The 12637-nt window shown below is 49.4% G+C and overlaps 1 protein-coding gene across 1 annotated transcript in view; it reads right to left on the minus strand.

Annotated features, from left to right (window-relative positions):
* The window catches only part of ARHGEF4 (Rho guanine nucleotide exchange factor 4), a 259748-nt gene extending 251238 nt beyond the window's left edge, over positions 1 to 8510 (minus strand). Inside the window, 1 exon segment of the mRNA XM_053447833.1 lies at positions 8383 to 8510. Within this exon segment, the coding sequence (XP_053303808.1) occupies positions 8383 to 8421 (39 nt within the window). The 5' untranslated portion in view covers positions 8422 to 8510.
* Positions 8511 to 12637: the final 4127 nt, after the last annotated feature.

A 12637-nucleotide genomic window follows, 5' to 3' on the forward strand; every position in this document is an offset into this window, starting at 1 on the left:
TTGTCCTAAGGACGTCTTCTGTTGGGTACTCAACTGAGGAAGCCAGAATCACCTTTCTTATTTTAGATGGGGCCTCCACCTTGCTCTCACTAGCTCTCATGGTCTCTGTGCCCATGGCATCCAGGAAGGGACTTGTTCTCAGAGAAGGAAGAGTGCTTTGAGAGGCTTTGGGCGGGAGACCTTAGGCTAGTTCTGCCAAGGAGACAGCCTGGCTTGAAAGAGGTGTGATTGACAGGAGGTAGCTGACAGGTACAACTGCACTCACTGAAAGTATTACTGGATGGTTCAGAAACCATGTAAATGGCATAACATGTAAATGGCATAGAGCTATCACCACATGCAGAACAATGCATGCCTCCAGCAACTCTTGTCCATATGTCATACCACTTTCCTGTCCCCACTGCCCTACACCCTGTCCCCAGGCACTACTGATGAGCTTGTTGTCACTACAGATTCATTAGTGCTGTCTGGAATTTAGATAAATGCAAGCATTCAGCATTGTGGCTTCTCTCTCTCAGCTTAACTCTCTGGAGATTGACCCAGGCTGGCATAAGCACCAGCAGCTCATCATTTCGGTTGCTGCATGGTAGTCTATAGTGTGCACAGACCACAAATTTAGCTCTTTCCCATTTTCTCAAAAGTCTCAGTGTCCACACAGAGGAAACTGGTCCCAGGACCCTGGCTTCTCCCATTGGCTGTGTGAACCACTCAGAGGCAAGATGCTAATAACCAGTGATCTCCTGTTGAACAGGGACTTTGTGCCTATATCAGGAACTGTAGCCAACAGCATCAGCATAAGCAGCACCCTCATGGTCCAGTATCAGGACATGGATTTCCATTCAATCCCACTGGTTATAAGGAAAAACAAAACAAAACAAAACAAAAAAAAACAAACAAACATTCATTTGAGGGAAGAAAGGCATAAGGAGATAACTAAAGATGTTGAGTACCCACTCTGTGCTGGGGAATCCCACGCTTTCCCATGCTTTTACTATCAAGCTAACTTCCACAATACCCCTCAGATGGACAGGCTTGCATGAAGGAACACTGAGCAACGTGGGAGAGCTGGGCATGCTGGTGCCCCATGGGCCCATTACCAATGCAAAGGGACCTGGGAGGAGCGACAGGTGCCATAGCAGGCGGCTTCTAGACTCAGACTTTACTCCAAGATCTCTTCTCAAGCTTACAGGCAAAAAGCTGTCAAAGAGAGACCAATTGGCCTACTTGGTAAAAACACGGATGATGCTGAAGGCCTATCAAGCTGGCCTGGGTGGGATGGTCTGTAATGGTTACTGATGGGGTTTACCCATATTCACTATAGTCAACAGGGTGGTGTTGACCGGGCAGGGAGGCACTTGTTCACCACCTCAGTTATTACAGGGCAGTGGGGGGTTGGAGAGCAACTATGGTCTGACTTCAGCTTCTCTTTAGTCAAGAGAAGCCAAGAACAGCCCTGCTCTGGACTGTGCAGGAAGCTCAGGGTCTACCGTACAGAAATGCTTAGCTAGTCTGCACACTGGAGTCATCCTGGAGCCTGGAAGCCAGGGCCTAGGCCCCTGCCCTGACTTCTGACACACTTAGTCTGTGTGTAGCCAGTGGCTCTGACACATAATTGCAGCTCAGGAGGGCTACAGCCTCAGGTAACCAGGCTTGTTTTTGTGTCAATGTGTATGGCACATCATACATCTGAGTAAGATGGAAAAGCTGGGAACATGAGGGAAGAGGAAATTATACTGTGTGGTCATGGAGTCTCCTAAGAACAGCAAGAAACAGAAATAGCAATGAGATCCTTAATAAAGGGACATCTAAGTGAATGAGCGAGAGGGGTGCCTGGGTGTCTCAGTCAGTTAAATGCCCAACTCTTGATCTCAGCTCAGGTTTTGATCTTGGGGTTTTGAATGGAAAGCCTATGTTGAGCTCTGCACTGGGCATGGGGCCCACTTAAATAAATAAATGAGTGTGCACAAGCGTGTGTGTGTGTGTGTATGTATGTGTGTGTAGGGGTGACAAACAATTATAAGCCGGTATGTTCCAATGGTTGAAGAAAGCTGAGCTGCAGCACAGAGAAGGACCTGAAAGGGGCAAGGAGTCATCAAGGAAGACTTCCTGGAGGTAACACTGCATCTTGAAAGAGAAATGGAGCAGGGGACTTCCAAGAGGCTGATGCACTGAGTATTCCCTGGGGCAGGGCACCTTGTGAGCATGTGGGAGCACCCAACTTGATGACCTATGATACATGGGTCAGCAGATGAGGGGCTGCAGGGTCTCATAAATAGCACCATCCACACCTCCAGAAGCTTCAGACTGGGTAACTCAGGAGGGTTCAGAAGCCAAGCATGAGACCAGAATAGGCAATATCACTTAAACTCACAGCCTTACAACTGGCAAGGGGGAGACTATCCATTGCAGAGATGAGTAAACAATGAAAGGGCTCCCTAAAGACAGAACAGCCCTCATGAACCAGGAAACCAGAGTGCAGGCATGATACCCAGTTGTACTAGGCTGGAGAAACAAACAAAACATCCAGGTCAGCAAGCCCTACATGAGACCAAGAACAATTCTAATCCAGTACCTCCCTGGGGTTACAGACAGTGGCTGGAGATTCAGGGTTGGCACATTAAGGGCTGAGTCTATAGCAGATAGTACAGTATTGTCACTGCCTACAGCAAAGGGGAGGCAAGGCAACCCCAAGTCTGGAGGGCAGAGTTGAGCTTCCTTAAGTTTGGAGAGAAGTTTGTAGGAATTTCCAGAACCACCCAGCCTGGGCCTGCCTGCTCAGGCCCTCTGGAGTAAGGGGTCCCCTAGGGGCTCTGACTTGGCTGAGGCCTTCCAGAGCTAATACATTCATGGGTGATTCCTTAGCAAATGTCCCAAGGGATATGGGGCTTACACTTTCCCACCCACAAATTTGGGAGGTTGAGTTGGTCCTGGTGGGATTTTTGCTTAATTGCACACCATGAGGGGGTATTTTTTGCTTTCCTGCCCAGCATTTGAACAGCAGTCTTGCTCATGGGGGGTTAGGAGTAGGGAATCCCAGAAAGCTGAGAAACCGGGGCCCACTTATCTCAGAAATAGAAAGGGGACAGATACCCTCTCTTCCCACCTTCCAAAGGGCAGTTCAGCTGAGTTCCAGCCAGGACCTTGGATCTTAAAGACAAACCTATATGTCTACAAGAGGGAGCTAGAAAGTATTCTCAGTGAGGAGCAGTAGATCTGAGAGTCCCCCAGGGGCATCCTAAGCAGCTGGCTGCTCTAGAAGGACTTACTGTGCTTTGCCTCTTTAGACGACTGCCCAAGCTGGGTCCTGTGAGCTACCCTGCACCTTGCCAAGACAGTTACTTTTTCATTTGACTGGAGTCTATTGAGTCTATTTCTGTCTTTTGCAACCAAGAGACTTCACTAGTAAAGAAACTGGTACCAGGATGATTTCAGATAACAAAACCAACAGGAAAGGGGAAGGGAGTGTCTCAGGTTGGTTATTCCATCTGTTTAAGACCAATGGCAGTGAAAATATATTGGGAATGAAGTTATGGAACTCTGGCATCCTACTGCGCATGGCAAACCCCTAATCAAATCAGCTGTGGCCAAATGTTCACTAGGGGCTTTTAGGTGAAAAGTCACTCTTAAAACAAAACCTGAGAAAAAGGAATGAAGAAGAATTCAAGCACTATGGGGTGGGTTAATTTCTTCTAACTGTTGTGTTCAGCTTAAAGGGAGAGTAGCAAAGTCAAATCCCTGAGCTCCTAGGGACTCACTATGACCATATACGCAGTGTCTCTTTTCTCTTATAGCCACAGGCTTGAGACATCCCTAAAGCAAAAGCAATGATTCTATCCATCTGTGGGCTGATGAATTATAAAGCCCACTGAAAGGATTGCTTCCCTGCTCCTGAATGAAAGTTAGAGTACCATTTAGTAAAGAGTGGGACCCCTGGTCCTAGGAATGGGGCTCTGTTACCCCTAACAGAGGAGGATTCACAAACCTATTGAGTCCTTATCTGGCTGCTTCAAGAGCCTGTTTGCACCCATTCTATAAAGTGAGACCAGTTCTCCTCATGTCCACCCCTGCTGAACAAAGTAGAGTTAGATCTCAGTATGGCCATGGGAACCAATTATAAAGTCAAATTATGGAGGAAAAGCCTCATATCTCAGAAAATTATGACTTTGCTAACTTGTACTGGCAAGAAACTGAGGAGACTGGTGGAAATGGATTCTGAGAATATTTGACCAAGGAGGGATCAGGATGAATGCATCAGTGTGGATGTCCCCATCCATTCTAGAGTCGGTATACTAGGTCTGAGAGCCAGGATTTATTCCAGCATGTGATGTGTTTGTTGACTAAAACCTCAGCTTGATATTGCCCCCCACCATGAAATGAAACAAGAAAGCCATAAATTCCTTGAAGGTATCCAAATATCAGAAGGAATAGAGTGCTGGAATGAATTCATCAAGAGCAACCTGCTCACCAGTCCCTAACTATGTCTCCTGGAGGACCAAAAAGACACACCTTGTCCCCCAAAGAACCAAAAAATACTTTGGCAAGAAGAATGTCAACATCTTGGGAAGCTGCCATAACACTATTCTCTACCAGCTGGCAATGCTGATGAAAGATGCTACCTTTTGGGTGACTTCTACAGATGGGATGCTAGGAGGTAGCATGACAAGGAGAAGTAATATCAGAATATTTTGATGCCAGGGGCCCTTTGGGATTGACTAATAAACTGTGGGACTGCCAGGACTGAAATGGATGGGCAAAACCAATTGAGTCCTATTGTACTTGTGTAATATTGATAAAAATGTAAAAAAAAAAATTAAACTGAGTCTGGTAAACACAGGGCTCCATGAGTGCCTAGAAGAGTGTCTGGCAGATAGTAGATGTTCAATAAATGTTTGTTGATTAAACTCCACTGCCCTTTGCCTAATTCCCAAACTTGAGTCAATGGTTCCAAAGTTCCTTTAATGAAGGGGAGATGATTACCTGGAAAAACATCCTAAGTACATACTGCTCCTAAACAGAGAAATATTTAGATCTTTCAGAGATTACTGAAAACTGGCTCAGAGTTAACATTAATTCCTGGAGACACAGGATGCCACTATAGCTCATGAGGACCCATAAGAGGTGGGAGGCATGCCAGATCATGAATGGAGCCTTGCTGTGCATCCAACTCAACAGCAGGCAACTAGATCCTGAATCTGTCCTATGGTGATTTCCCCCGCTCCTGGGTGTTCAGTTGGCAGAGACTTGCTCAGTTCCCAGTAGAAACTCCATCCTGGTTCCTTCATCCCCAATATGGGGACTTTTGTGGTATGAAAGCTTTACCAGAAGCCTCTGGAACAACCTCTCCCCTCCAAAATGGGGCATCATAAGCAATGGTCAATAATCTCTGGTCAACAGGAAATCACCAACCAGGAGTGCATCCCTACTCAACTTCCCAGTTTGGCTTATGCAGAATACTTGAGACCTTGAAGAATGCCAGTGAATTGTTTCAGGTAATTGCAACTGTTCTGTGCTGTCCCACATATGATCTTCTTAAATGGAACAGATCCATTATGTTCCTTGGCCAATGATTTGGTAAAAACTGTGCTTGTGTGTGCTTGTGGGTGCCTATGTGTGTGCTATGTGGTATGTATGTGGTATGTTTCCCATCTTAACATTCAGGGATCAATAGAGGTAGGTTGCTTTACCCAAGACAGGGACAGTAACATAACTATCACCATCCTGCCTCAGGGTTTCAGCTACTCCCTGGTTTTGTGCCACCATTTAGTTAGCAGAGACCCTGACCTTCCTACTCCAAAGGACCTCACGCTGGTCTGCTGCTGTGTACTGACAGGACTTGGAGAACAGCAAGTAACAAGGTATGCTTCTACTTCAGTGAAGGCTCCAGGAAGGCAGAGGAGGTGTTCAATTGTATGGAACATTTTGGGATAGCCCTTTTAAAGCAAAAGACCGTTGCTAGACATTGGCCCCCCTACCATGAAGAAAGATGCACAATGCTTGGTGGACCTCAGATTTTTGAAGCAACATATTTCCTCCTTGGGTGTCCTACTCCCACTCATTTGCTGGGTGATGGATCCCAAAGACCGTGAGCTTCATGCGGGACTCATGCAAGAACAAGGTCTCTGGTTCACCTGCACTGTGGGGGACTCTGTCACACCCCATGGACCCCACAGCATGAGAGTGTCCACGGCATAGCCAGACACTATGTAAAGTCTGCAGCAAGTCCCAACAGAAGTCTTACCCAGGACCTGGAGTTCAAGGGGCTGCTCTTGGCCTGGGCTTTGGTGGAGACTAACTGTGTCTCTGCTACCAGAGTCTGAATGTGGGATGCAAGGATCTGAGTTTCCTAGGACAAAGCAGTGTTCTTGATCAACCAACAACCAAATCAGGTGCCCATCAAATTTTTTGGTCAATAGAGTCTCAGGCGGGATCAGGAAGTGATCTGAGCAAGTGGTTCCCGTCACCTCCTGCACCTGTGGCCTCCTAGAGCATTCTTTAGGACCAGTGTCTGAAGAAGAACATGTGTGAACTGTGTTTACAGGTGGCTCTGCAAGATATACCTGCACAGCCAGAAGTAGACTCTGATGGTGTTAGGGACCCTCCGTGGGTGGCTCCGAAGGACAGTAGAAAGGGAGATCCTCTGAGAGGTACATCTGATCTGATCTGCACCTTATGTACAGAGATAGAGGTCTGAGGTATCCCAGGACAAACACTGGAGTCTGGGCACAAGGAAGGGTAGTACGGCCTCCTGGAACAGGTTGGGAATGTGAGATTGTGTGTCCCTTAAAAATACCTTCCCCTTTCCAAGGAGGCTCCAGCAGTAAGTGGGCAAGGTGGCTGCCCTGAGATATCCAACAACTTCTTCCCCATCTACACCTGCCTGTTCCATGAACTTCTGTGGCCAGTGGGGGCATCTCAGATTCTGCCTGGCCAACTTCCCCTCACCCAGGTGACTTGCTATCACCAATACCATGGATGGGGAAGGAACAGGATCCCAGACTCATCTCTTTATAAAAACACAACATTTTATAAGATCCTCTCACCCACTCTGGAAGGTTGGGATTTACTATCCACAATTTTGAAATGGGAAAATAAAGACCAAAGTGGTTATGTCCCAAGATCCTATACCCTGTTGGTGACCAAATCAGAATTCAAAACGGAACACCTGTGTGCTCGGAGCCATAGCTCTGACACCAGCCAGCCTCTTGCGTTCTCTAAAGGCATCTCCTGCACTCACTAACCTAAGTGAGTACCCTACAAGCCTGAAAAACTCCATCCCTCTCCTCTGCTGATGTTTGTAAACAGGTGATTATCCCAGAAGTGTGAGCATCCACAGGCTGCTCTTCTATTCCACACTGGCTGAAGAATGGGTTCAAGGCAGCTGGGAGCATGTCCAGCCCTGGGTCATCTAGCCTCTTGCCACTTTCCCCCAGAGCTCTCAGTGAGAGAGCTCAACCCCTCAACTCACCAGTTCAGTCTGCACCTCCAGGAGAAGGTAGCCTCCCAGCCAAACGGAGCTGGACCTCCCCCCATGGACAGGACTGCTGTCTGGCCTGGCCCCATTCATCACAGCCCACTCCTTTGGCTGTCACTCTGGCAGGTCTTCTCTGCTTCTTTTGTATGCAGTTGTTTTGGCAGTCAGAGCCATCCCCACCCTGCCTCCCTCCCACCCACCTCCCACTTGGCTCGACTAGGGAGGTGGAGCTTGGCAATCTGCAGATGGCCACCCCAAGATAGTGCCTTGGAGCCTACTGCTCACCTGGGGAATCTCCGTTGGGGGCAGGGGAGGTAGAGGGTACCCTTGGTTCATCCCAGATGAATGGGTCCCTGTGGCCACTTGAGAATAGTCTGGAGAGGGCATACCTTGGGCAAAAGTCTAACACTCTCTCACGTTCCTGTTCCCCTACTCCTGCTTAAACACATCTTCCTCAAAATGGTGCCCCAACCTCCATGGTACCCTCCCTTAGTACCCTTGGGCACCCTCAGCGGAGGTAATAATAATACCAACCACTTCCTGGGCACCTACAGGGTCGGGCACAAGCCGTCCTTCCTAGAACTGGCGGTCCTGCACGGGCCTAGGCTGCTCAGCGCCCTGCCTGCGGAGAGCCGGTAGGTGCCAGCGAAGCCACGCACCAGGTGGTCTGCCTCCCTGGAAGAGGCTGGTCCGCGGGAGCCTCCGACGCCGCACCTCTCCTTCCCTGAGTTTGGGGAGACCACACTCTCGGTCTCCTGGTCGCCACGCCGGAAAGCTGTGGGTGGTCAAGTGCCTCCCCCCACCCGATACCCAGCAGTTGGCCCAGGGCGCAAAGGAGCACTCCGGCTCTCCCCACGCGCGGCCAGAAGCTGCCCGGCGCCCACCGCTGGGCCGCGGACGCTTCCTCTCACCTTGAAGAAGCTCCGGAGGAAGTGCACGACGCTGAGCATGGTGGCCCGCGGGGCGCTGCGCCGAGGCGCGCAAAGCCTGGGCACCGAAGCCCGCCGGCAGGACAGAGAACCTCGTTGCCCAGCCGTTGCTCCCGGAATGCCAGCCAGCGCCCCGCCCTGGCGCCCGCCCCGGGCCGCCGACAGGCCCCGCCTCCCGCGCAGGGCCACTCCAGGCACTTGCGGGTCTGGGGGGGACGCTCCCGGGCGCTCGCCTGCTCGCTCTGGGTGTGGGTCATCCGCAGAACTGGAGACTCGGGGCCATCCGGGGACACGGGCCAGGAACCAGGGAACACCCCCCAAACTCCCCCTTCCCCGCCTCACACACACACACACACACACACACACCCCTTCCTGCGAAGTTCCTGCTGGGATTGGGAACTAGGAGTGTTTTCTAAGAACAAGTGAATCCGCGCCTTGGACATCTGCACATACAGAATGCAGGCGCGCATCCCGCTGGGGCCCTGGGCCTATCCACCAGGCCCTCATCAGTCGACTTTGTCTCTGCCCCTACCCGGGAGAAGGGGCGGCCTCTCTTCCTGCCTGAGAGCTTTGCTTTTCAGTGTTTGAGAATTTAATGAGCATTTGCCCAACGTTCTCATTTACCACGTGAGGAAACTGGGTTCCATAGAGGCTCAGCAACATGTCTGAGCTCACACATCTGGTGGGCAGTAAGTGTGGTAGAATCTCTGAGACCTAATTCTTGGTCCAAAACGCACTCTTGCTCCTCTCCCTAGGGTTCCAGGTATGCTCCTGTAGGTAGAAGGTAAGTGGAGAATCATCCCTCAAATAGGGCAGAGCTCTCTGCTAAAGGGCAAAGAGAAGTCCTGGCTGTTTTCTCTGTGGGGTTTAGGGACAGGAGGCCTATCTGGGAGACACACTCCCACTGGCCACTAAGACCACAATATTGTTATGAACCAACTAAAATGTCTTAATTTTAATTGCTTTTAAAAACAAAAGAAAGGACCTGAGTAAAATAATAATGTTAACAATATCCAGCCTGGATTAGATTCATCTTTATACACAGTTGTGAAAAATAAATGTTAAATATATAAAGGGGGACCCAGGAAAGAGAAATGCCAAGGGCCCAATGGGTGTCATACTGCAGTCCTGCTGCAGGTCTATCATGTCTGGTATCCAGAGACCTATGGATGCTTGTAGCATCTAACCAGACTGGCTTTGCATATCCTCGCCCATGCTTACACCCCTCCCCAGTTCCTGGCCTCTTAGAATGCTATTCCTGATCAGCAGCTCATATCTAGTATTGCCTGGTGGAGTGGTTCCCGCCCCCCCACCCCCACACCCAACCTACCTCTACTTCTTCCCAGACCCTCAGAGCAGCTAGGCCAGAGCAGAAAGCCTGAATGCTCAGAATTTGTGGGGTCTGGAAGCAGAGGAGAAGGCCATTAGATCATTTGAAAGTCTTGGTCCTAACCCTGCTCTCCATTGCCCAGGGTCATGCTTGTTTTTGCTTGCCTGTCCCTGAGGCTCATGGTGGTACGAGGAAAGGCATGGGATTTGCAGGCATGTATGAAAGGCATGGGATTTGGATGCCTGGCTGTGCTCGCACAAACAGTATGATCTTGGTCTCCCTTATAAACTGGTTTCTTTTTTTTTTTTTTTTTAAGATTTATTTATTTGAGAAAAAGAGAAAGAGAGAGAGTGCTCATGAGTGGGAAGAGGGGCAGAGGAAGAGAGAAAATCCTCAAGTAGACTCCTAGATGAGCACAGAGCCTGACTCAGAGCTCGATCCCAGGACCCCAAGATCATGATCTGAACCAAAATCAGACTGGGCTACTTAGCCAACTGAACCACCCAGGTGCTCTTATAAACCTGTTTTTTTTTTTAATCTGGGAGAGGAAGACTTGCTTGATGGGGTATCTATGGAGATTACAGAGAAATTAAAGCTCATGGATACTCAGAAAATGTTACTTCCCTGTTTTTGAAGCCTTCGGGTGCTATGGTGGGGGCTGGGGGGTAGTCCAGTAAAAATACACAAACAACTAGCCACAGATCCCAGCATTATCTGGACGAATTCTCTGACCAGCAGAGGAAACCCTGGATCACAGTTTCTCAGACTTAAACAGGCATCAGAACCACCTGAAGGGTGTGTTAGTACACAGGCTTCTGAGCCAACCCCAGAGTTTCCAGATAGTAGTCTAGGGTGGAGCCCAAGTATTTACATTTTAACAAGTTCCCAAATGACACGGCTGTTGCTGATTGGGACTGCATTCAGAGAATCCTTGGACCAGGAACTGGGGGGTTGGGCCAGCCTCAGAATGTAGCAGAGATACAGACCCCAGATCAGGTAATAGCCATCCTAACATTTAACAAGCTTCCATTTACAAGCACCTAAGGTGTCTCAGCCCTGGACTAGGTCCTTGCCATATCTTCTGCCATTTAATCTATCAGCAGTCTTGGGGAAAATGACAACACTGGATGCTGAAGGGGATGAAGTTAAATGTAATCTTATGTCTGAGTTTTCCTTCTCGGGAACATGACTTTGAGAGAATTTAACTGTATTGTGGAATTAAAGAGTGTGTGTTCCCAATTAGCACAGTGTTTAAATTCTATGATCCCAATTTTGAATCTGTCACATACAGCACTGAAGCAGGTTCAGCAAGTCAGGGGGTGAGTCAAGTGGTCAGAGACAAAACATTGCACCAGATGCAAAGAGGCACTGGGGCAACAGGAACAGCATGGGCTCTGGCACAGACAGGGCCCAGGAGTGCCCTGTGCTTCCCTCACCAGTGACTGTCCTTCATTAGCTTTACAGCTCAGTCCCAAGTCCCCAAGTACACATATAGTTGGGCCTGCACCACCAACCAGGAGCTGGGTCAAAAAAGACAACTGGCCCCTACCATCCATCTTGCAGGATGGGGTTTCTGGAAGACTGTGGAGTAGGTCACAAGTCCACAGGCAGGTAGAAGGATGCTGACTCAGGGAAGAGGCAGAAAGCTGGAGCCACTGTAGTCGGCAGCCACAGCTAAGACTCTGTAAGAGAAACCGCCCTATTGGAGAGTCCAGTACTGGGTCCTCTCCGTCAACATGCTTCAGCCCCAAACACTTTTACTTTGTTCCTAACCATTGGCCTGCCTCAGTCTCTGCCAGTGACCCTTCTGTTCCTGGACCCAGATCAGCTTCGAAGATGTGAAGCCCAGGATTGCTGGAGTCTCCAGTTATGCGCCTGCTGTGGGGCGCTGAGATAGGAAGAGGATGAGCCTTCAGCTTTCTTGGTAAGAAGCTGGCCTGTGTGCACTGCTGTCACCAAATGGGTGACAAATCATAGACATACTAGAAACAGAACTTAAAAGAGCTCCTCAGGCTGGAAAGCCGGGCTGACATCAAATGGTGCTATTCTCTAGGGTGAATGTGAAGTGCTGAATAGAGACCAAATGAACCCCAATATAAGGGCAGTTCTACAGAGAGCTGGTTCAGATGGCCAGGGAGACATAGCTGCTGGTGGTCAGCCATCAGACAGATGTGGCAACATTGGTGTCCCCTCTTGGATGGTCCAGGAAGCTGTGCCCAAGAGAGGGGCTTTCCTGCCCTTACAACCTTGGCTCTGTTATGCCCAACTCTGTAAGTTAGATTTTCATGGGAGCTTGGGACAACCTGACATGTTTTCCTCAGGGACTTCCAAACTGAATTGGGATCCTGAAATAGTGGTTTGTGGGAAGTGCAGAAAGGAATTAAGGAAGGCCCAGGGGGAGCCCACTCTGCTTTCCTCCAAGGGCTATCAGGACAAGTAAGCAGATGACTCTGCTGAGTGCTTAGAACTAGCATAGGAGCCAGGATGGACCCTGATGTAAAGAACTTTGTGACAGTGGCAGATGTAGGACAGTTGGCTGAGAGCATAGAGTCAAGCAGAGGCTGGTAGCACTTGTGAGGAGTTCAGAAAAGCACCTAAGAGAATCCTGAGCCTCCAAGGTTCCAGGATAACTGTCTGTGCAAGGAAAAGGGCATTGAGGCCCTCAGGCTGAGCCACTTGCAAAGGATTCATCCTGCTGCCCACCATTCCTATCCCTTTCTCCCTTTCTCCAGGTGCCGTACCTGCAGGGAAAGAGGTTCCTCTGTTCTAGGCAGCTCAAACACCTGACCTCATCACCTCTTTTGGGAGTGAGTGAACATCAGCACCCCTCACTGGTGAGGAAGCAGTACACCTATGACTTGGGTGCTCAAACTGTCCTACCCTGTGCCACTCTCCTCTTGGCACACT

This window comes from Lutra lutra, chromosome 3 (genome assembly GCF_902655055.1).
Source record: "Lutra lutra chromosome 3, mLutLut1.2, whole genome shotgun sequence".
Classification (NCBI taxonomy): domain Eukaryota; kingdom Metazoa; phylum Chordata; class Mammalia; order Carnivora; family Mustelidae; genus Lutra; species Lutra lutra.